A 24381-nucleotide genomic window follows, 5' to 3' on the forward strand; every position below is an offset into this window, starting at 1 on the left:
GGGCCCCGAGAGACACCCCCGCGCTCCCGCACCACATGGGCGCTCCCGGGTGAAGCCCCACCCTCCCGGTTCCACGTGGTCAGCTGCGCCACTCCAGCTGCTCTTGGCCGCTAGGTCTGAGGCACGGGTCCCGGGATGGCGGGGACCCCGTCCGGCGGTGAGTCGCATCAGTGCGGGCCGGCGGGGTGCAAAGAATTGGCTGTCTGGAGGAGAAAGGGGCCCCCGGGGGCGTTCGGGCGGAAAAAGGGACATCCCAGAGACAGGACCTGCGGAGAGTATCTCCCGCATGGAAGGGACTTCGGGCTGAGGGAGGGTATGGGGTGGGGAAACTACTGGTGGAGGGAAGGGCTCCCCCAGGTATTGGCTCGGTGGAGATAGGGGTGCCTCTGGGGAACAGGCCGGAGAGAAGAGACCGGGTGAGGGGACTGAGACGCTCAGGAGGCTGGGACCAACGGTCGATGGGCGCCCTGGAGGACTGGATCCGCGGAAGTGTCAGCAGACCCCCGTTTCCTCTTCTGCAGGTGCTGCTCCGTTCTCCTGTCCCCCCAACTTTACTGAGACGTCCCCAGCTTCAGAGCCCACTCGTTTCTCTTTGGAGGTGTTAAGGGACCCAGATACGGAACTGTGGCTTATCCAGGCTCCTGCAGACTTCGCCCCAGACTGGTGAGTGGTCCCAGGCCACCTCCTGGTAATACTCCCCAACCCAGTGGCTGAACTGGGGGGAAGTTTAGAGGGGCTTTCCTCAGGCACTCAGGGCGCCTGGGTGACTCTCTTGGTTAAGGGTCTGATTTTGGCTCATGTCATGATCTCAGGGTCCTGGGATCAAGGGCTCCCCACTTAGCGAGAGTTGGCTTCTCCCTCTCCCTCTGCCCCTCTCCCATGCTGGTGCTTCCTCGCTCTCTCAAATGAATAAATAAATCTTTTTTTAAAATGCAGTTTCTCAGCTCCTTTTCTCCCTTTCACCAAAAGAATCTGACAAAGCTTCTGCCTTCCCTTTTCTCCTTTCAGCCTCAATGGGCGGCTAGTGCCTCTCTCGGGCTCCCGGATTGTGAAGGGCAAGTTGGCAGGCAAGCGGCACCGCTACCGGGTCCTCAGAAGCAGCGGCCCCCAAGCTGGAGAAGCAATCCTGCTGGCTCTCTCAGGGGAGGCAGGAGGGGGACTCACCTGTGCCCCAGCCCCCCAGGGCAGCCTTAGGATCTTTGATGGTCCCCAAGAATCCCCATCAGGGACCCTGCTGCAGCCCATCCCTGCAAGCCCTCCGCCACAGATCCCCCCTGGCCTGAGGCCTCGGTTCTGTGCCTTTGGAGGCAGCCTGCCAGTAACAGGGCCTGGGTCAGTCTTGGCACTGAAGTCACCAGCCTCAAGGAAGAGGAAGAAGAAGAGGCATATACTAGAGGCCTCAGTTCCCCAGGAGGTGGTGAATGGGCTTGGGGCCCTGGGGGTGGACACAGCTTTGGGGTCCCCAGATGTGGATGTGGGGAAGAAAAAAAAGCAGGAGCTGCAAGAACTAGAGGTGATGGGGCCAGGAGCAGCAGAACCCATGGCTGAGACGTCAGAGCCCCCGGGAGCACTGCTCCCGTCTACCACCACCAAAAAGAAGAAAAAGAAGCCCAAAGGGGCAGAAACAGTCGAACCAGCAGAGCAGACGCCAGTGCCTGAAGCACAGACAGTGGAGCTGGAACTCACAATTAAAAAGGAGCCTCTGGAAGAGACAGTCTTCTCTCCCACCAGGAAGCGGAAGAGGCAGAAGGGACTGGAAGGGAGGGAGCCAGGGGAAGGGGTGGCAGCGGAGTCTCCACTGCAGCTGAAGATGGAGCCACAGGAAGAAGCCATCCCACAGCCGTCCTCGAAGAAGAAGAAGAAAGAAAAGGGGTACCAAGTAATGATGGAGCCAGGGCCTGAGGCTACAGAGCCAGAGGTGGGCCCTCTGGAGCTCCCAGGGGAGATGATGGGGCCTGAACAGCCCTGTGAAGTTGAACCTCAGGCTGGGGCAGCTCTGGCATCTGCCAAAAAGAGGAGGAAGAAAGAAAAAGGGCAAAACGTGACGGGGGAGCCGGTGGGGCCGGGGGCAGAGGTGAGGGAGCCTCAGGTGGAGCTGGGGGACCTGGAACCACAGGCAGCTCTAGCATCCAGCAAGAAGAAGAAGAAAGAACGGCGCCACAATGCGACGGAGCCCAGGGCCGAGCTGAGTGGCCCACCGGGCGAGGTGTTGGAGCTGGAGCCGCTGGCCGAGGGGGAGCCTGAGGCCAGGGCAGATCCAGCATCCACCAGGAAGAGAAAGGAGCGGGGCCAAGGAAGTGGGGTGCCAGGGACGGCATCCCAGGAGGAGGTGCGCGAGCCGCAGCTGAGTCCGGAGTCGGGGGACGTGGCTCCCGCAGGCCGGGAGAAGAAGCGGAAGAAGCTACAGCAGGATTCTGTGTAGTCTCCTCCAGGGAAACTGAGGGCTGCAATTAAGAAAAGCTGGAGGTGACCACCTGGGCCAGCAGAGAGCGAGTGCAGAGGACTCCCCTCCCCCGCCCCAGTGACTGCCCCAGCACGCCAGCAGCAGCCTGGGCCACGAAAATGCTTTATTGTTACACCGAGGGCCTCCTTCACAGCTGGGGTCATCGGGGCACTTTCAAGAAGGGCTCGTGTAGGACATCAAACAGCCTCCGGGCCTGGATGAGAGCAAGAAAGAAACCAGGAGCCGGTCATTAAATGAGCCATTTGTTTGCTACCTCCGGAGTGGGCTTTGCTTCTTTCTCAGCCAGAGGGGGCTCTGGGGGCTAGGAGAGAAAGAGCCGGATCTTGAGTCTGTCCCAGACTGGCTGTGTGAGTTTGGGCTAGTCCCCACCCTCTCTGGGCCTCGGTTTTTCCCCATCTGTAGGAGAAGCACTGTGGGCCTTCCAAAACCTTAGAGCTTTGGGATCTAAGGGCTCCCTCACTGCCCCCAACCCCTCAAGCCCATTCGCACAGCAGTTACCTTCTGGGGCCCCAGGCCCGGGCACAAAGCCAGATCTTCCCGCGATGCGGCCATGAGTTGTTCCAGAGACTGGGGAAGGCGGGAGTGAAGGGTCAGAGATGGGGAGCACAAGACTACGCTGCCCCAACTGATCAGGGGTCTAAGATATTCCTGGAAGGAGGTGAGGTCCTGTGGGAGGGCAGGGGAGGCAGGAAGGATGGGGGGGAAGGGGGCAGTGAGGTGGAAGGAAACAGGTGTGTGTGTGTAGGGGGGTCCTTGAAAAGGCAAGGGGGACAAAATGCCCATCGGGATGAGGGAGTCATTCCTTACCCCAAAAGTAGTCAGGAGGGTCTGGCTGTCTGTCTTATTGACTGACTTCACGGTGGTCAGGCATTCAGTCACCTGGAAGGGGAGCAGGAAGCAGACACACATCACGAGAAGAACTGACCGCAGGACTGAGCCCAGGAGGCAGGGCTGGGTCACCACTGTGTCCCCAGACTGCCCCGCATGCAGGAGGCGTTCAAGAAATGCCTTTTTCTTTGATGAAAAGTTCATCTTAGTGAGGCATCTTAGTAGCTCAGTCGGTTAAGTGTCTGCCTTTGGCTCCGGTCATGATCTCAGAGTCCTGGGATCGAGTCTCTGTGTCGGGTTCCCTGCTCAGTGCAGAGCCTGCTTCTGCCTCTCCTTCTGCCCCTCCCCCTGCTGTGCTGTCTCTCTCAAATAAATACATAAAATCTTAGAAAAAAATAAACTTAAAAAAGTAAAAAATATAAGTTCATCTCAGAGTGGTCCCCAACTAGGTGAGAGGGTGTCAGTCACATCATGGGAAGATAAATGCCCTTTCTCTTGAGTTGGTTCTGCCCAGGGGAAGACCACAGGCTCTGGAGTCAGATCTGAGTTCAAAACCAAGGCCCACTGATCACTCCCTGCGAGGCCTGCGCATGGGAACTGACCTCTCTGGGCCTCTTTTTTCGGGCAAGTGGGGGCCCCCAACAGTACCCACCTCAGGGGTGGCAGTGGATGTCCACCATTACTCAGTCGTTGGAGCCCAGGTTAGACACTTCATTCAGCCAATACTCCCTGAGCACCCACTGAAGGCTGTGTGCTGCTGGGGACACAGCAGAGACCGAGCCAGCCCTAAGCTGGCCCTGGCCCGGCCCTCCTGGGGCTCCCAGTTTCAGTGTGGGAGACAGATCAGCTCCTGACAGTGGTGACCCACATAGGCAGGGCTGGGAGGGAGGGGCCCCAGCAGGGGCACTTGACCTGGCCTGGGGATCCGGGAGGGCTTCCTGGAGAAGGAGGCATCAGAGCTGAGATGGGAACGATGGGATTAGGCAGGTAGTCGGCAGAGGGAACAGAAGGGCACAAGCTTAGAGGAGTGAGCCAGGTCTGGGAGAAGTGACAGAATGCGAGGCCAGGGGTGGACGGGGCTGCTGGGTGGAACAGTCAGGGCCTCGCAGAGTGTGGTGAGAAGGCCAGCCTTTCCCTGAAGGCACTGGGGAGCCATGGGAGGGTTTTGAGCCGGGGAGGGCAGAGTGAAGTGTGTGCTTAGGAAGACCCCTCCAGGGGCCGTGTAAGTGAGAAGGGAGAGGGAGCTGGGGCTGGGATGGGGGAGGAGAGGTAGGACTGAAGCCCCAGGAAGGAGATGGGGGAGGCCCAGGGGAGGTGCGGTGGCCTCACCCGGGAGACGAAGTCCTGCTCCAGCTTCTCCATCAGGAGGTCCGCCGGCTTCTGCTCATAGGCCTTGTAGGTCTCCAGGTACCGTCCAGCCTCCTCGGGGCTGGAGTGAGAACATTCTGGTCAGCCAGGGGGTGGGGGGCATACTTTAGATTCAGTTCATTAGGACACTCACTCTAATATAGGGAAAAAAGTGAGCTTTGCTCCTCTAAATGTCCCCTGGCAAGAACCCCAGCCAGGTGCACCTTTGCTCGTCAGGGGCAGAGCTCGGGAGGCTGACCCGTTGGGTTCAGGTTCCCCTTCCCACCTGAGTGACCCCGGGGCCAGTGACTTTTCTCTCTCTGGGCCTCAGTCTCCTCATCTGTCAAGTGGGAGCGGGTGGTAGAACTGTGGCTCCCAGGCGCTCACAACGGCGCCTGGGCCTCAGAGACCTGTTGAAGAAATAGGAGCTATTCTGGAAGGGAAGCAGGTATGTGGAGTTTGAGGGAGAAAGACGAGAAACACTTAACTCTCTTCCCAGCCACAGGAAGACACACTCAGGAGGCATTCAGGCCCCACTGCCGGTTTTTAGTCCAGCACGCCTTCAAGAGAAAGGCTGCGGGCCAGCTGACTGCTGACTCCCAAGACAGCGACCAACACGACCTGATAATCGTCATTCATTTTCACGTCGGGCACGGGCTTTTCTGCCATGTAACCAACTGCTTCAAAGGTAGGTGACATAACCAAATCTTAAAAAGCCTCTATCTGTGTGCAGAAGAAAGTAACTGGAGGGGCGCCTGGGTGGCACAGCGGTTAAGCGTCTGCCTTCAGCTCAGGGCGTGATCCCGGTGTTATGGGATCGAGCCCCACATCAGGCTCCTCCGCTATGAGCCTGCTTCTTCCTCTCCCACTCCCCCTGCTTGTGTTCCCTCTCTCGCTGGCTGTCTCTACCTCTGTTGAATAAATAAATAAAATATTAAAAAAAATAAATAACTGGAGTTTATTGGCGCCGGGAAAAAGCTGGCCTTTTTTGTTTGGGGAACTTGCAAAGAGCGAGTTGAGTTGAAGTAAATAAAGGATTCAGGGTTAAGGTATCTTCGCCTTCAGATCCTCGCTAATAAGCAGTGGCTTTTTGATTAAGCGATGGTTCATATTCTTGAAAGAAACATTCCTTTTTCTAATTCTCTTTTTCTTTCCCCCCTTAAATGGGCTTTGCGGCTTTTCTCTTCACTGCAGCAGGATTATTGTTACGGTCCCTAATAATTTGTTCAGGACCCTCAAGTTAGCACGCTGTGTCCGGTGCTAGAATCTGCTTTCATTTGTGCACTCTGTGGTATAAGCAGGATGTCTTTCCATGTCAGCAGAAGGAGCTCGACCTCTTTTATTTCACGGTTGCAAAACATTCCATGATTTGGATGTAAAGACATAGGAAACATTCCCCCTTGTGGGGGCCTAGCTGCATGCCAAGAATTGTTGTAACTCATTATGCTCAGAAACTTCTAGAAACCACCCCCCAGAGCTCCTATAAGGCACTTATTATTTTCAAACCATTATACAGAGGGGGAAGCAGAGACCAGCGGGATGGAGTCACTTGCCCAAAATTACACAGCTGGCGAGGAGAAGCAGCACCCTTAACATTACGTGACGTTACTTCCCACAAAATAGAGTAATGTTTCCACTTGCTTTTGTTTTGCTATACAACCAACACGGGGAGCGCCTGGCTGGTTCGGTCGGTAGAGTATGCAACTCTTGATCTCTCAGGGTCGTGAGTTCAAGGCCGTGGCCCGGCCTAGCTGCCTGATGGAGTATTACACAGCTGGGAAAGAATGTGCATCCAGACAATGGGATATTATTCAGCAATAAGAAGTGCGCTACCAAGTCATGAGGAGGCGCGGAGGAACCTTGGAAGCATGTTGCTCGGTGAGAGGAGCCCATCTGAAAAGGCTTCTGTGAGGTAAGGAAACTTCTATGGTCTCTGCCCCTGGTTCCCCGCACAGAGCTCCAGAGACCCTTGTACATTCCTCAGTGATAAGAGTACTGGGAGCATCTTTGTTCTGTTTTTGTTTTTGTTTTTAAGATTTTATTTATTTGAGAGAGAGAGAACGACTGGGGGAGGGGGAGAGAGGGAGAGGGAGAAGCAGACCCCCCCTGAGCAGGGAGCCTGATGCGGGGCTCGATCCCAGGATCCCAAGGATCCCAGGATCATGACCTGAGCTGAAGGCAGGCACTTAACTGACCGAGCCACCCAGGCGCCCCACATCTCTGTTCTACTGAGATGACTCTGGGTGGGCTCCTGGATGGGGGCTGGGTGGGGGCTGGTCACCAGAACCGATCAGAAGATTGGGATTTTCAGCCCCACACATGCAGGGACTGGAAATGGAGGTAACAGTTGATTGTGCCATAGAATCCCAATACCGGGGGTTCAGAGCTTCCAGATGAGCAAATACGTCCACACGGGGAGGGTCATGCACCCCAGTTCCACAGGGACAGAAGCTCCTGCACTCAGGACCCTCCCGTACATCTCACCCTGTCTCTCACCATCTTGCTGTTGATTCTTACCTTTTAACAAATTCTTTTACTAAACCAATAAATGTGTTTCCCTGAGTTCTGTGAGCCGCTCTAGCAAACCAAACCCGCAGCGGGGGCGGGGGGGGGAATCCCTGGAAGCGGGCTTGTCAGAAGTACAAGCTGGGCTTGTGACTGGTGTCTGAAGTGGGGGGCGGTCTTGGCCTGAGCCCTTCACCTGCGGGATCTGATGCCATCTCCAGGCAGACGGTGTCAGAACTGCGTTAAACCGCAGGACACCCGGCGGGTGTTGCAGAGAATGGCTTGGCGTGTGGAAAAAGCGTGACACATCTGGTGGCCAGAAGCGAAGTGTTTTGTACAAGTAGTGAAAGCGACACAGGAAAAAGACCGCATTAGGGAAGAACTGGGGGTTTTTTTTCCTTACACACGAGGAGAATACTTGTATTCTATACTCTCTCTATTATATAATATGCTATATAAATATATAAGTATATAATATACTTTATATAAGTATATAAATATAATATATTGTATAATATACAATGTATATGTATAATATACATAGATATATATACATATATATGTATATATGTATATATATAATATACAATATTATATATATATTATATATTATATATATTATATATACTTAATATATATAAGTATATAAATATAATATATTGTATAATATACAATGTATATGTATAATGTTATACATAGATATATATATATACATATATACATGTATATATATGTATATATAATATACAATATTATATTACATATTATATATGTATATTATGTTACATATAGTCATGTATATTATACATATATAATATATATTATACATATATTGTGCATATATAATATATACATATATTCCATATATATATATTCCATACATATGTATATTCCAACTATATGACATCCTATGGAGACTAAAATGATGAGGGGGTTGGGGGTGGGAGAGATGAATGGGGGGGAGCACAGGGAATCTTTAGGCCAGTGCAACTCTTCTGTGCAGCACAGTAATTATGGACACATACTGTACCTTTGTCAAGACCCACAGAAGGTACAACACAGAGCGTGAACCCTGATGCAAGCTATGGGCTTTGGTTAATATATCAATATTGGATGGGGCGCCTGGGTGGCTCAGTCGGTTAAGCGTCTGCCTTCGGCTCAGGTCATGATCCCAGGGTCCTGAGATCAAACCCTGCATGGGGCTCCCTGCTCAGTGGGGAGCCTGTTTCTCCCTCTGCCTGCTGCTCCCCCTGCTTGTGCTCTCTCTCCCTGTCAAATAAATAAATGAAATCTTAAAAAAAAAAGGCAAAGAAGCCTTCCAGGCGATGACATGACAATGCAAGGCACGGAACAGCACACGTAGACATATGTCAACATCGCCACCTACACACATGCCGTGTGCGTGTACACCCCGTGTCCGTGTATGTACACACACATGCACACAAACCGCGTTCATATCGCTGACCTTTGAACTACATGAACACGCCATCTATTTAACAGAAGAAAGTCTGACCGGTATATATTCAGAAGAAAGCCAGAGGCGGAGAGAGTTAAGTCCCCCTCCCATCACTGCCGACTCCCTCCTACCCTCCCCGGAGGTCAACGTCAACGCTGTCCAGGGCCTGGAGCCTTTGTAGCCCTTTCTAGTTTATCCACGTACGTGTCTGCTCAAAAACACAGCTCCCTTCCCTTCCTTCTGTCTATAAATAAAAATATGGTGCTGTTTGGTTCTGCGACTCCGGTTCTCACCCACTGATGCTGCAGGGATGGCCCACGTCATCGCGGACGCACGTTTGCTCACGAAAGCAGGGCTCATCGTGGTGCGGGACTGTCTGCTTGAAGAGCGTGTCTATTCTGTGCTCATAGCCTATCGAGTCTCCCGCCAGCCAGACATGCAGGTGCTCGTTTCGTGCTATCCCTCCGAGATGTTTTCACCACATTTATGGGAGAAAAATGAGCACCTCATTTTTTTTTAATTTACTTTTTTCGGGGTGCCTGGGTGGCTCAGTCGGTTAAACATCTGCCTTCGGCTCAGGTCATGATCCCTCGGGTCCCGGGGATGGAGCCCCGCTCACCAGGCTCCTTGCTCAGCAGGGAGTCAGCTTCTCCCTCTGCCTCTGCCCCTCCCCCACCACTCGTGCTCTCTCTCTCCCTCAAATAAATAAAATCTTAAAAAAAATAGAATAAAATAAAATTTATTTTTCTTTTTTTTTTTTAAAGATTTTATTTATTTATTCGACAGAGATAGAGACAGCCAGCAAGAGAGGGAACACAAGCAGGGGGAGTGGGAGAGGAAGAAGCAGGCTCATAGCGGTGGAGCCTGATGTGGGGCTCGATCCCATAACGCCGGGATCACGCCCTGAGCCGAAGGCAGACGCTTAACCACTGTGCCACCCAGGCGCCCCAAAATTTACTTTCTTCTTAATAAACTATAAGGTTGATATTTTTTTCATGTGTTTTGGGAACCTGAATTAGACTCTTATTTGGGCTCTAATTGACTTGTGGGAATTTCTTTACATATACAAATATATAATAAACATGTTTAAATATATGCATATAAGTATAAATATTTAAATGTATTAATACTGTATAAATATTCTTATATGTACATATATAAATTAGAGATGTTAAGTCTATGTTAAGTATATACATGTATATGCATATATATGCGTGTATATATATGTATATGTGTGTGTGTGTATATATATATATATATATATATATATATATATGCACAGCAAGTACTTTTTCGTAATTTGTCACCTGTCTTTTAACTTTATTTACAGTATCTCTTACTACCCAGGAGTTTTAAAGTTTTAATAGTCTCCAATCAGCCAACAATTTCCTTTATGGCTTTGGGGTTTTGGGGCTTGCTTTAGAAGACTTTTCCTACCCCAAGATTATAAAAAATATTCTCCTGTAAGATTTCTTCTAATGCCTTTTTTTAATGTCTATAATTTGTCAGAATTTAATTTTTGTTTATGGTGTGAGGAAGGAATGTCTTCTTCCCATTTAGAAACTAGCCAATCTTAATAGTCTTTAGAAACCTAGATGTGGGGACACCTAGGTGGCTCAGCTGGTTAAGCATCTGTCTTTGGTTTGGGTCATGATCCCAGGGTCGTGGGATCAAGTCCTGCATCACGCTCCTTGCTCGGTGGGGAGCCTGCTTCTCCCTCTCCCTGCCGCTCCCCCTGCCTGTGTTCTCTCTCTGACAAATAAAGAAAAAAAGAAAGAATCCTAGATGTGGAATTAATCATTCAGACAGACTTTATGTCTAACTCATCAGTGCCTAGTATGGTCCTGGCAATTTGATCTATGTCACCTGCTTTTGTGACCACAGCCCTAGACGATATTAAGACCCTATTTTAAAGATGAAGGAGTTGAGGCCCAAAGGGAGGCAGTGCCTGGACCAAGCTCAAATGGGGAGTTCTCACAGCAGGAGAAGGAAAGGTCTGGGGGTGGGGCAGAGCGATGCAATGACTCTGGGGATAGAGCCTGACCTGGGCGGGGAGCCTCGGTCTCACCTCCAGGCAAGGACCAGGGTGCAGTCAGCCAGAATGCACATCTTGGCCAGTTCCTTGAGGGCCTGCTGAGGATCTTTCTGGGTGGAAAAGAAAATGAGTATGAAAACTCTGGTAGAAAGCAAGGAATTACAGACTTGAAAACACAGTAGGTTAGGAGGCCAAGAACCCTCCACTCGACTGACACTCCCTAAGCTCTGACTGGGTGCCCACTTGTGCTGGGCAATGCTGGGACCCCTGAGTAACCAAGACCGCCCAGGCTCTGCCCGCTGGAGCTCACAGTCTGGTAAGGTAGATAAAACTGTCCCCGTACAGTGATGAGCCGGAGTGGCCAGGACTGGGATGGGAGACCAGGAGCATCTGACCTGCCTAGGGGATCAGGGAGAGCTTCCTGGAGGAAGGAACATCTGAGCTGAGACCTGAAGGAGGATGAGGAGGACTGAAGGAGGCAAAGGAAAGCAAAAAATGGAATTCCAGACATAGGGAACAGCTTGTGCAAAGGATGGGAGGGGAAGAGGGCTTGAGGAATTGTGATTCAGACAGTATGTGATGAAGAATGTACAGGGGTGACCACACGGAGGCTTTGAAATGAACCCACAGAGTGGGGCAGGGGGCCGTCACACAGGGCCTCACAGGCCGTGGAGGGCACTGGGGAGCCACGGAGGGATCTGGACAGCAGATCTGTGCTTTAGGGAAACCCCTCTGGCTGCTGTAAGGAGGGGACACATTGAGGCTGGAGGCCATGAGACAAGGGAGGAGGCTGGAGCTGGGGCCCAGGTGGGCCGGGCTGGGTGGAGAGACAGGATGACACAGATTCAAGACACGTTTAGGTGACAGAGGGCTGGGCTTGGCCAAAGTGGGGTAGGGAAGGAGGAGACGGATGATTTTACCCTCCTCCCCGCTTGCCAACAGAGGCTGTCAATCTTGGACGTGAGAAGTTGGTTCCTCACTGAGTTTTCAACTTGCATCTTCCCTCGGGATTCAACAGTCCACTTGGCTGCTGTGAGGCCCAACGCGCCCCATTTCACAGATGGGGCCAATGAGGCTGGTGGGGGGGAAGTGACCACTGCTTACCACGTCCACCTGGACAAGCAGGACCCGCAGGGCGAAGCTCTTCCCCAAGCTCTGCAGCCGCTCGTGGATGTAGTCTGGGTGGAGGTTGTGGTAGCGGAGGCTGGGGGGGCAGGGGAGAGGGAGGAATTGGGAGGTCTCGGTCTCCCAGAGACCCCGGGAGCCCTTCTTCACTCTCCCTGGAAGGCAGAGGGCGTGGGCAACAGGGATCCGAGGCTCGGAGAAGTGAAGTGACCTGCTCCAGGTCACCCAGCAAGGCAGGGGCACGGTGGGATCGGCAGCAAGGGCTGCCTGGCTCTGGCTCCCTGGAGGGACGGACCCCAGGTTCTTCCCGGAGGCAGAGAAGAGACTTGGGCTTTGGGTAGAGGACAGGAGACCAGGGCTTAGACAGTGTGGACTGGGGGACACTGTGCAGCTGGTCTTGGGAGGCAGGCCCATCCCAGGGATGGTCTGCTTTGGCCTCAAAGGGCACCGGCAGGGAGGGGGTGGAGTGGTTCTCCAGCCAGGGAACTAGGGGACATTTCTGCCCAGCAGCCGCCAGCTCTCCTACCTTGCACGGAGGAAAGGAACTTAGAAGTTTCACTTCCCTCCTCTAGCTCTGTCTGGTGAGGGACCCCGGGGAGTAGAGAGGGAACGTGCTTCACGGGGTAGAGATTAGAGAATTCCTGGCTCTCATCCACTTGTCCTGGATGTCTGGGACATGAGTGACCCAACCCCCAACTCGCTCAGACCCAGAAGTCCAGGCCCCCAGCCCCTTCCTCCCTGAGACCCAGGAGTCCAGGCCCCCAACCTCTTCCTCCCTGAGACCCAGGAGCTCAGGCCCCCAGCCCCTCCTCCCTCAGACTCAGGAGCCCGGGCCCCCAGCCCCTCCTCCCTCAGACCCAGAGTCTGGGCCTGCAGCTCTTCTTGCTCTGGGCACCTCCAGGCTAAGACCTCTCCCTCCCACACAGGCCCCATCTAGGCCCAGAGCGACAGGGCCACACCAAAAGATCTCCCACTGAATGGTCCAAAACACCGGGGCAAACCGCCCCCCACCCCCGCCTCCCTGGAAGGTGGGGAAGCCCCTCAGAGCTCACCTGAGAAACAGGGCACAGGTGCTCTGGCCTAGCACATAGTCGGGAAGCACGTCACCGAACTCCCAGGGCACGTTACGCACAAACTTCAGCACCGGGTTGCCCCTCTGGGGAGCGAGGAAGGACCAAAGCCATTAACCGGAATGGCCCTAGGACCACTGCCACCCCAGGGCCCCCACCGCTGTCAACACCTCCCCACCCTCTTCCTGCCTGTGCCTGTCCTCCCCTTCTCCACAGTCTACCTCCTCAGCCTGAAATGTCCTTGGTGCTCTGGCTCTGACCTAGGCCCCTCCCCCCAGCCCTGGGCCTTAACTAAAGGGTCCCTGAGTCTCTCCAGCTCAGCCCTCTCCCCTAGCCGCACATGTGTGACCTGGGGTTGCAGGACACTTCCTCCGGGATGTCTGCCTCATTGCATCCCAAGTGCCTTCAGTATCAGCCCTCACACCTGCCCCTCCTCCTGGCCCCACTTTGGGGACAGCCCCACACCATCCAGAGACCTGAGTCGGGTCGTGGACACTTCCCTCTCCCCCTCCTCCTCCAGCTGGGACGTCTACCTTCCAAGCATCCCCATCAACGTCTCCCCCTCCACTGCCACAGCCCCTGCCCCACTTCCTCCTGGCCTCTGCACAGACCTGCCCCTTGCTGCTCTCAACCCTGCCGTGGCTCCCAGTGTCCTGAGAGGAAGCCCCAGGTGCCCGGTGACCCCCCACAGGTCACACAGGCAGACTTCTCCCTCTCACTCCACTCTAAACACACACCGTAGCCCAAGACCGAAAGTCTCTGAGCAAGTCAGGCTCTAATCCATCCCATCAGTATTTACCGAGCGCCTCATGCATGTCTAAGTGCTGTGGATACAGCAGGGACCAAGATAGGCAAAGATCCCTGCCTCGCAGGGGACACAGACGTTAAAGAAAATCATCTCAGGGACGAACGAGTAATTATTACAGCGGTGGAATGCGGTTCTAAAGAGAGGGCAGGACCCCCTTGGCAGTGGGCTGTGGGCTGGGCAGAGCAGCTGGGGCGAGAAGGGTCCACAGAGGTCCCTAGTCGCACAGGCCCTGAACTGAGGCACCTGGGAGCCAGAGAAGGGCCTTGAGGAAAGGAGGAGCAGGATCTTATTTTTTTATTTTATGTTTTGAAGATTTTACTTATTTGAGAACAAGAGTGAGGGGGAGGCAGAGGGAGAGCAACAAGCAGACACCCTGCTGAGCGAGGAGCCTGCCGCAGGGCTCGATCCCAGGACCCTGATACAGGATCCTATTCTCATTTTTATTTTTTTTTTTTATTTTTTTTTAAGATTTTATTTATTTATGTGACAGAGAGACAGCCGGCGAGAGAGGGAACACAGCAGGTGAGTGAGAGAGGAAGAAGCAGGCTCTCAGCAGAGGAGCCCGATGTGGGACTCGATCCCGGAACGCCGGGACCACGCCCTGAGCCGAAGGCAGACGCTTTAACGACTGCGCTACCCAGGCGCCCCCCTATTCTCATTTTTAAAGGATCACTTTGGGGTGCCTGGGGGGGCTCACTCGGTTAAGCATCTGCCTTCGGCTCAGGTCCTGATCTAAGGGTCTTGGGATAGAGCCCCACATCAGGCTCCCTGCTCAGTGGAGTCTGCCTCTCCCTCGACCCCTCCCCCCTGCTCATGATCTCTCTCTCAAATAAATAACATAAAATAAAATAAAAGGATTACTTTGTCCCCTTCACACCCACTCGAATGGCCAAAACGGTCAGAAAGATAGACAAGGCCAGGTGGTGAGGATCTGGGGAAACTGGAACCCCCGCCCACGGCTGGTGGGAACGTAAAATGAGGCTTCGTTGGAGAAAATGGTTTGGGAGTTTCGAAAAAAGCTCAACACGGAGTCACGCCGTGACCCAGCACCTCCACGCCCACCTAAATACCCAAGAGAACTGAAAACCCGCATCTACCAGAAAACCTGAACGCAAACGTTCAGGGCGGCATCTTTAGAATAAGCAACAAGTACGAACAGCCCGATGACGGCCCATCCGCGGAGGGACAAGAACCCCGGCCTGGCACCTGAACACGCCAGGACACTACTGGGCCCGCAAAGGGAAGGAAGGAAGCTTGGACCCTCATGGAGGAACCCGAAAGCCTTATGCTGAGTGAAGCGACGTCAGCCGACAGACATGTGAGCTGTTTGCACTTTTTGGCTATTGGGAACAAAGCTGCGGGGACCGTTCGTGCACCAGATTTTGTACGGATGAATGTCGTCATTTCTCCTGAACATCTACCTAGAAGTAGGCTTGCTGGGTCATACGGTAACTTTTATGTTTTTTTTTTTTTTTAAGATTTTATTTTTGGCGGGGTGCCTGGGTGGCTCAGGTGGTTAAGCATCCGACTCTTGGTTTTGGCTCAGATCGTGATCTCAGGGTCGTGAGATCTCGCCCGGGGCTCCTCGCTCAGTGGGGAGTCTGCTTGAGGTGTGCTCTCTCCCTCTGTCCCCCCACTCTTGTTCTCTCTCTTTCAAATAAATAAATATTCTTTTAAAAAAATTATATTTTTTAAGGTAATTACCCCTAACATGGGACTCGAACCTACAACCCTGAGATAAAGAGTCACGCGCTCCAATGAACGAGCCAGCTGTCAAGAAATAGTTCTTGAATGAATGAACACATGGGGGGGAAGGAAGAAATTTAGCTGCACTAACACAGTCACACCCCCGAAAAGAAGAATCAGGGTGTTATAGACTAAACTTTTGTGTCCCCCCAAAATTCACCTGTGGAAATCCTAACCCCCAATGTGATGGTATTAGGAGGGGAGGATAGGCGATTAGGTCATGAGGGTGGAGCCCCCATGAATGGGATTGGTGCCCTTATAAAAGGGACACCAGAGAGCGCCTTCACCCCTTCTGCCATCTGAGGACACAGTAAGAAGACAATGGTCTATGAACCAGGAGGCGGGTCCTTCCTGGGCACTGAATCTGCCAGTGCCTTGGACTTCCCTGGCTCCAGAGCTGTGGGAAGTAAATGTTTGCTGTTTAAACTATCCAGACTATGGTATTTTTGTTATAACAAAACAATAGGACACGAGGCAACCTCAACCCACATGCAGTACTTGAAAGGATGAATGAAAGAGGGGCGCAGCCCAGAGCACAATGGCCAGAGCTCAGACTTCCTCCCAGTGCCCACCAGAACTCCCTCCCCATAACCCGAGTTTCCCACCAGAAAGCTCAAAGCCTCACTTCTCCATCCCCTCCTCACCTGGCGGGGGCTCACAATGATGCTGCTGGATTTTGCCCCCGGTTTCGGGGCCTGATTGGGGGTCTCTCCTGCCAGGGGCTCTGGCCCCGTGGGGTGTGGAGCTCCAGCCCCTCCCGGAGGTCCCGAGATGGCATACTCGGCATACGTCTGAGGGGCTGCCTGAGGTGAGGTCTCCACGGTGGGCAGGCTCCGGGTGGATTTGAATAAGGGCTTGACCTGTGCAGGGGAGGGGAGTGTCAACATCTAAATCGAGCCCCTTCTCCCCACTCCTCAGCCTCTGCACCGGTCCCGGCCACCATTTTCTCTCCCTTAGACCGCTGCAGTCATCTCTTCACGAGCTCCCTGCCTACACCCTTACTCCCCACAGTCTGTTCACTGTCATTTCACGTCGCTCTGCTCAGAGACCTCGGTGGCTCCCATCTCAGAGCAAAAACCGAAGCTGTCACCATAGCCCACAAGGCTCTAGAAGATCTGTCCCTGCCCCCTTGCCTCAGGGGTCTCACCTCCCACCTCTTTCCCTTTGCTTTTTCTAGCGCAGTCCCACTGGCCTCAAACTCCCTGGGCCTTTGCACTGGCTGTCCCCTCTGCTTCCAGATGTTGTCACATAGCTCACTCCCTCACCTCCTTCACATCACTGCCAAGATGTCACCTCCTCAGAGAAACAGTCCCTTGACCTAAGGTAGCACGTCTCCCCCATCATCCCCTATATCCTTAGCCCACTTTGTTTTTCTTCCTAGCACAGAGGGAGCAGCCAGTACTCAGCACCAGCCAATTGTTTTCCTGTGGGAATGCGATCTCAGTGTTGTCAGATCCTTCCATTTACCAAAGGTTGTCAAAAGTGCAGACTTTTTTTTTTATTGCAAAGCCTTCCAACTGTCAAATGTCAACAATAAACTCATGCTTTGCAAACCAGGGTGCTGTCCACATAAAACACATCCCAAGGTCACTCCCTGTTTGCCGGTTTTTCAGCCCCTGCCTGGAGCCCGCTCTTGGAATCACCATGACATTTTACAGCTAGGGAAACAGACTTGGGGAGCGCAAAGGTGTTTCCCAAGGTGACCTAGGCCACATTTCCTAACCCACCCTGGTGGTCACAGGCCTCTTCCTGTCCTCCTTCCTCTCAATCACCCCCCAGCTCCCCAGTGTTCTCCTCATCTCCTCGTCCTACCCCTGCAGGAGGGGCCTCATCCTCGCCCAACGGTATGAAGAATTTCTTCCTCGCGGGTGGCCCGGAGGGCTGCCGCACTCCCTCTTCGTCCATCCCAAGGTTCTTCTGGGTCCTGAAAATGAAGACATGGCGGCGGGGGCGAGTGAGACACCAGCTCCTGAATTCCCATCCTCCCAGTAGGAACCCCCACTCACAGCCATCCCACCCCAAAAATCCCGGGGCTCCATAGCACCGAGTTCCAAACACCCAGTGTCCCAGATTCCTTAAAGCCCCGCCCACACGGAGCATCCACCTTCAGCTCGCCCCGCCCCTTACCGGTCCACGCGTTTCATTAGCCCCGCCCCTCAAGGGTCTCACGTCCTATTCGCCCCGCCCTCACTTGTTCACCGCCTTCGTTTGCCCAGTCCAACCTCTGTCCCCTCCGTCCCGCCCCCAGGGCTCGCACCTGACACCCTCCCCTCGCTTCATCGCTCAGACACTGCAACGACTGATTGGCTCCCGTGGCTGCCAATCGCCTCCCCCCCGCCCCTCTCGACCCAACCCAGCTGTCGGAGTGCCGCGAGGACTCACCTCCTTGCCCCCAAGCCGCGAGCTGAACACCGGAGAGGGACCAAGGCGTCCCACCGCCGACGCGGCCAGCGCGTCCCCGAGCTCGCCGCACTTCCGGCCTCTCTAGCCCTCGATCCCGCCCTCACCGTTCCCCAGAGGGGTAGAGCTTCGAGAGGGGCGGTCCCCGCGCAGCTCTCTATGGTCCTGGAGGACTGCAGAGGTTTGGGTTGGAGAAGCCGATGAACTACCCGCCTGAACGACTCTGGTTGCCGAGAAGTTCAATTTCGATGCCCTTATTAAGCATCTCCTTGTGCTCGGGCTCCGGACAGGATTCGGGGAGGGAGGGGAATGGCGGGAGATCAAATTAGGTTCCTCCTCTCAGTCCAGACTTGGGTTCCCATCCCAGCTCTGCCATTGACTTGGCCTCGGTTGCTACATTCATTCATTCTTTCATTCCACACGTACTCCCCGAGCGCCTCCTCTGTTCCCGGCCCTGTGGGGGCAGTGCTAGCGACTCAGCGGTGACCATTGACAACCACAGCTCCCTCCTGTCCTCCTGGAGCTCCCAGCCCAGTGGGAGAGACACACGCGTTCCCAAACTGTGACGACCCCTGGAGCGGGCAAGGCTGGGACGGGAGACCCCAGGCCGCCGGGGAGAGGGGAGGGGGAGGGCTAGGGAGGGGCCGCCCAACCCAGCCCGAGGGTAGGGAAGGGCTTCCTGGAGGAAGGGACATCTGAGCAGAGACCTGGTTGATGACTTAGTATTAGTCATTTCCTGAAAGAACAGTATCACACTGTTCTAACTTGCAGCTCTCTGGTTACTAAGGAGAGAGAACATCTTTTTGTGAGTTTATTGGTCTTATGTAGTTTGTCTTCTGTGGATTGCTTGCTCATATCCTTTGCCCATTTTTTTTAATGGGGTTGCGTGCCTTTTTTATTAGTATTAATTTGTAGGAGTACCTTATGGATTCCGATTCTAATTCTTGGTCAGTCATCTATATTCCAAGTATTCCCTCCTAGTTTGTACTTTGTATTTTAACTATGTATTTATTTATGTCACAGAGAATTCTTGGTGTTTATTCACACCTGTTTATCAGTCTGTTCGGTGCTGACTTTGGCTTTTGGTGTGTTAAGAGACCTGCCATACTCCAAGGTCATAAATATAGCCTGTAATGACTTTTAATACTTTCAGAGTCTCGATTTTGTTTCTGTCTTTTTTGAAAATGCACTACGGTAGGAATTTATGGTGAATATAACCAATTGTCCCAATACCATTTACTTTAAAAATCAATCCTTTCCCCAATTTTGATATTTCACCTTTATCATGAACCAAATTCCCATATATGCACAAGTCTATTTATGACATTTCTGTTGTTTTATTAATCTTTATATCTGTCCTTGCCTCCATGCTGTACTGTTTAGTGATTTTATTTTGATATGTTTTGTGATTACATAAGGCAAGTCCCCCCTCTGTTCAGTTTCAAATCTGTCTTTACTGTTCTTACACTATTTCTCTTCTAGATGGATTTTAGCAGCTGCGTTTCCACTTCTGTGAAGAATCCTTTTGAGATTGAGATTGGAGTTTCAATGAATTGATGGTTTAATTTTTTTAAAGATTTTATTTATTTGTTTATTTGAGACTGAGAGAGTGTGAGAGAGAGCCCAAGCAAAGGGGAGGGGCAGAGGGAGAGGGAGAAACAGACTCCCAGCTGGGCAGGGAGCCCAACACGGGACTCAATCCCAGGACCCTGGGATCATGACCTGAGCCAAAGGCAGACACTTAACCGACTGAGCCACCCAGGTGCCCCAACTGATGAGTTAATTAAAAGACATCTTTTTCATATACCTGAATATATTGATTGTCTCTATCTCTCCAGTGATTCCAGCTTCTGTTAGGAGCCTACTATGAAAGTTTTTTATAAATAATTTTTATTTGTACAGTTGATTCATAAATACATTTTTGTATCAGTCTCCTAGAAGAGCTGTAACAAGGTATCCAAAACTGGGTGGCTTAAGTAACAGAAATGAATTGTCTCACGGTTCTGGAGGCTAGAGGTCCAAAGTCAAGGTGTTGGCAGGGCTGTGTTCTCTCCAAGTGCACAAGGGAAGGATCTATTCCAGGCCTCTCTCCTAGCTGCTGGTAGCCTCAGGAGTTTCTTGGCTTGAAAATGGCCATCCTCTCCCTGTGTCATGGTCTTTCCTCTGTGTGTGTCTGTCTCTGTATCTTAACTCCCCTGTTTTATAAAGACACCAGTCATTTTGGATTAGGGCCCATGCTAATGACCTCATTTTAACTTGATTACCTCTAAAAAGACCTTATTTCCAAATAAGGTCACATTCTGAAGTACCAGGGGTTAGGACTCCAACATATCTTTTTCGGAGGGCAGGAGTCAACCCATAACATTTCTGTTACTTTTTATAACCTTTCTTTCTGAATTCATTTTACTACCTGCTAGAGTCCATCCACTTCTAATTCTTTAAGAGAGCATTCTGGACAGTCATGTTCTGAGTCTTGCTCATCTCAAAATACCTTCATTTCATCCTCACAATTGGAGTCTCTGATTCTGGGTTCCTAGTTATTTTTCTGGCAAAGTTGGAAGATATCGGTCCTCTGTCTCCCTGGCTTCTGGGTCGCTGATAGGAAGCCTACCATCCCCATGATTCTCCCTCCTACCCGTGCAGGCTCATCGCTGAGTGTATTTCTCCCCCAAGGTTATCTACTAGCGGTGTGACCTTGTGCCAGCAACTCAGCTTTTCTTTGTGTATCAGTTTACTCATCTCTAAAATGGGGATGGGGCGCCTGGCTGGCTCGGTTGGTAGAGCGAGTGACTTTTGATCTCCGGGTTTTGAGCCCCACATTGGGTGCAGCGATTACTTAAAAATAAATAAATTAGGGGCGCCTGGGTGGCACAGCGGTTAAAGCGTCTGCCTTCGGCTCAGGGCGTGATCCTGGAGTTCCGGGATCGAGCCCCACATCAGGCTCCTCTGCTATGAGCCTGCTTCTTCCTCTCCCACTCCCCCTGCTTGTGTTCCCTCTCTCGCTGGCTGTCTCTATCTCTGTCAAATAAATAAATAAAATCTTTAAAAATAAATAAATAAATAAATAAATAAATAAATAAATTAATAAATAAATTAATTAATTAAATAAACTTTAAAAATAAATAAGATGGGGATAACAATAGTACATGTATTAGGAGGATGAAATGAGTTACGTGTAACATGCCTAAAATTATACTTGGCACACAGTGGGTGCGATATTTGAGTTTGTCATAGAAATAAAATAGCCCTAACCAAGTCATGGACAGCAGGGGCTGGAGCTGTGGTGGCCACTGCTGTATCACAGCGGACTTCCCCGCCCCACTCCCACGTCCCCACCCCCCCTTACCCCTCCCCACTCTCCCACTCCCCGCCCCCCGCCCTCCACCCCGCAGGCAACCAGAAGGAGCTACCAAACCGTATACTGTGTGAATGAGCAGAGAACAGTGGCCAAGCGCTACAGCAAGCACCTGCACTGCTGGGAGCCTCAGTTTCCCCATCTGTAATTGCTGAGGACTCAGTAAAACCACAGCGAACTGTATTGAGATGGACGGTTCGCTCATTCCTTGAATACCTACATATTGACCACCCACTGTGTGCCAGGCATCTGGGACATGGCGGTGAACAAGTCAGCCCAGGTCCCTGCCCTGCGGAGCGGATGGTCTCACGGAGGGGACACGCCATGAGATTTCAGACGGCCACCCATGCTATGAAGAAGATAAAGCACGGCGCTGTGAAGCGGGTGATGCGGGAGGGCGCTCCCACTGTCACAGGATGAGGAGCTCTATAAATCATAAAAAGAGTACCGCCAAATAGAGTCCCATCAAAATAGGTTCAGCACTTACTATGAGCTAAGGCCCCATAATAATCTTCCCCTTAGGTATCAATAGGTCAATGGATATATGAGGAAACTGAGGCCCCAGCGACACAGAGAAGGACCATGGAAATGTGTCCCTGAATCCAAGGGCAATGGAGTGTATTCTAGAAGGAGGCCAACCTGGGCGTGACTTAGTTTCTCCCTTTGGGGAATGGAATTGACAAACCAACCTGCAACGCGAGCCTTTTCCGCCAGGGGGCGATGGCGCCCCGCAAGAGGATTTGGGCGTAGGGGCGCGGGGAGCTGCTCCGCCAGAATCCCCTCCGCCCCCCGCGGCGGGACAAGACCCCGAGCAGGCGGCCCCTTCGCTAATTCCGACTCGATTCTTTATGGCAGAAGTGCGACAATGGCCCCGCAGCGTGCGGTTAGTGTAACGCTGAGCCTGTTAGCGTTAGTCAGCGTGCGGAAAAGTTGCTCCCGGTTCTACATCATTTCCAAGTTTGATTTCTACTCGATTCCCCAATAGAACTTTCGGATCCTGGATTCGAGGCTGCCCGGCTCCGAGTTGCGAGCTTGAATGTTCCACCTGTCCTCACTCTGATTCCGCGTCCTCCTTCCAAACCCTCCAAGTTGAAATCCCTGCCGCAATTCCAGTTCCCCGGGTGACTTCTCGAATCAGGTCCCTGCTCCAGTCTCAAACCTTCCCCTAATCCTAACTTTGAGTTTCCTCTGCACCCGGAGGTATTGGGGTGGAGATGGGGAATATGGGGACCCCCGCCCCTAATTCCGCCAGAGGAACTCGGGGCGGGGGGCACAGAGGCGCCATCCGAAGGCTCTGGAAGCGGGGGTGCGGCCGAGGGGCGCAGTGACCAGGCCGGCGTCCCCACCCGCCTCTAAACTTAGCCGCAGTGACGCGCGGCCCGGCGATCGCGCGGCGGGGCTGGGGACGCAGGGGGGCCAGAGCGGAGGGGGGCGGCTCCGCTCCGCGAGCCTCTATTTATAGCGCCCGGAGCCCGAAATAGCGCGGAGCGGAGCGGCCTGCATGACGCGGGAGCCGCCGGGGACTGACTCACCCGGCCCCGAGCGGCGGCCCCCGGATGGGGGGCAGTGGAGGAGCCCGGCCCCGACCCCGCACCATCCCGGGCACCTCTTCTGCCTGGCCGTCCCAAGTTTGCACCGGTCACTGGGGTTGGATACGCAACAAAAGGAAAGATCTGCAGCACGAGAGACTGAGGTTAGATCAGAGGTGGGACTTCCCCCAAGGGCCCAGAACCGAGGAACTAACTTTGTTGGTTTATTTATTCTTTTAAGTAGGCTCTACGCCCAATGAGGGGCTTGAGCTCACGACCCCGAATTCAGAGTCGCATGCTCTACCGACTGAGCCAGCCAGGCGCCCCTCCAGGAACTAACTTTATACGAAAAGAGAGGTTGGGAAGGAAGGGAGATTAAAAACAAAACCCAACAACTAGATATGCGCACCTATTTCCCTCCAGCAACAGGACCGATGCATCCTGGGGGCAGAGAAACACAGTAACGTGGCCAGTCGCCAGACCAGAGCTGTCCCCCTATCCGTGGCTCCTTGCGTGCTCCTCCCACTGCCTAGAATGCCCTTCCCTGTTTCCCCACTTTTAAGAACTCATGTCCCTTAGGGACCAGGTGCTAAGGGCAGTCCCTCACAAATGAAAACTCTGTGACCCACAAGGGCAGGGCCAGGCCGGGCTCAGTCATCACTGCGTCCCTAGCACCGCCCAAGCCCAAGACAGGCCTCCAGAGAAATTAGCCACATGCATTAACAGTATTGGTAATAAAATGACGTTTCCCACATTATAATAGCAAATGTTTATTGTATGCTACATGCCAGACATGAGTCGGGGAGTCATCTCCTCTGGGTCTCACTATAACCTTAGTAGGGAGAGGTGCTTTTACTATTTTAATGACTATTATCCCCACGTTAGAGATGCAGAGACCGCAGCTCAGAGAATATCTGAGCTCAGAGAGTAGCTCAGCTCGGAGAACATACAAGCTCATCTTGCTTGTAGTCAGAGCTGGCTCTTGAACCAGGTCACCTGGTCCCCAAAGGTGTTCGGTTTCCCAGGACACTGTCTCTAGGCTCTATGGAACCCGAAGCTAAGGGATGATTCTCAAAGTGCAGTCCACGGAACCCTGGGGGGTTCTCCAGCACTCTTTCAAGGGGTTCAAGAGGTTAAGATATTTATAATATTATTAAGACACTTACCTGCCTTTTTCACGTTCACTGTCTCACGAGGGCACAGGGCAGCCTGTATAATATCACAATACACTAAACACAGCCGCAGATATGAGGACACACAGCTCGCTTCTGTTGAGCCAGACGTTAAAGTGATCTGCAAAAATTATAAAATGAGGTCCCTCTTTTCATTAATTTTTTTCTTGTTTTGGAATATATGGTTATTTTAATTAAAAACTATATGATTTTATGTAAACATGAAATTGTTTCTTTTTTTAGCTTTTATTTATTTATTTATTTTTAAGATTTTTATTTATTTGAGAGAGAGAGCAGAGAGAGAGAGAGAGCGTGCGTGAGCAGAGGTGAGGGGCAGAGGAAGAGGGACAAGCAGATTCCCCGCCTAGTAGGGAGCCCGACGCGGGGCTCAATCCCAGGACCCTGAGATCAGGACCCGAGCCAAAGGCAGACGCTTAAATTGTTTATTTTTTTAATGAATAAAATGTTGTTTAAATTTCTCAGTTTGAATTTATAATGCAGTAAATATTGAAAGATATAATGCACATAAAAAAACTCTTTG

General features: G+C 52.3%; 2 protein-coding genes across 4 annotated transcripts; one reads left to right on the forward strand and one right to left on the reverse strand.

The window, feature by feature from the left end:
- The first annotated feature begins 90 nt into the window (after positions 1 to 90).
- POLR1G (RNA polymerase I subunit G) lies at positions 91 to 2716 on the forward strand. The gene is made up of 3 exons (XM_045809578.2): positions 91 to 157; positions 522 to 663; positions 1009 to 2716. The coding sequence occupies exons 1-3, from the start codon at positions 136 to 138 to the stop codon at positions 2420 to 2422; spliced, it is 1578 nt and encodes a 525-aa protein (XP_045665534.1). The 5' UTR covers positions 91 to 135; the 3' UTR covers positions 2423 to 2716.
- On the reverse strand, positions 2547 to 22809 carry ERCC1 (ERCC excision repair 1, endonuclease non-catalytic subunit). 3 transcript variants are annotated; one of them, XM_045809694.2, is made up of 10 exons: positions 22672 to 22809; positions 17197 to 17308; positions 16029 to 16244; positions 12813 to 12916; positions 11740 to 11839; positions 10669 to 10745; positions 4622 to 4721; positions 3272 to 3343; positions 2963 to 3031; positions 2547 to 2657 (listed from the first exon to the last, which is right to left on the reverse strand). In XM_045809694.2, the coding sequence occupies exons 1-10, from the start codon at positions 22734 to 22736 to the stop codon at positions 2604 to 2606; spliced, it is 969 nt and encodes a 322-aa protein (XP_045665650.1). In that variant the 5' UTR covers positions 22737 to 22809; the 3' UTR covers positions 2547 to 2603. The 3 variants fall into 3 exon arrangements, with proteins under 3 accessions (XP_045665650.1, XP_045665800.1, XP_045665720.1); XM_045809844.2 differs by lacking the exon at positions 22672 to 22809 and adding an exon at positions 17767 to 17880; XM_045809764.2 differs by lacking the exon at positions 22672 to 22809 and adding an exon at positions 17512 to 17545.
- Between the last annotated feature and the right edge of the window lie 1572 nt (positions 22810 to 24381).

Source organism: Ursus americanus, chromosome 21, assembly GCF_024610735.1.
Source record: "Ursus americanus isolate L20-20 chromosome 21, mUrsAme1.1.p, whole genome shotgun sequence".
Classification (NCBI taxonomy): Eukaryota; Metazoa; Chordata; class Mammalia; order Carnivora; family Ursidae; genus Ursus; species Ursus americanus.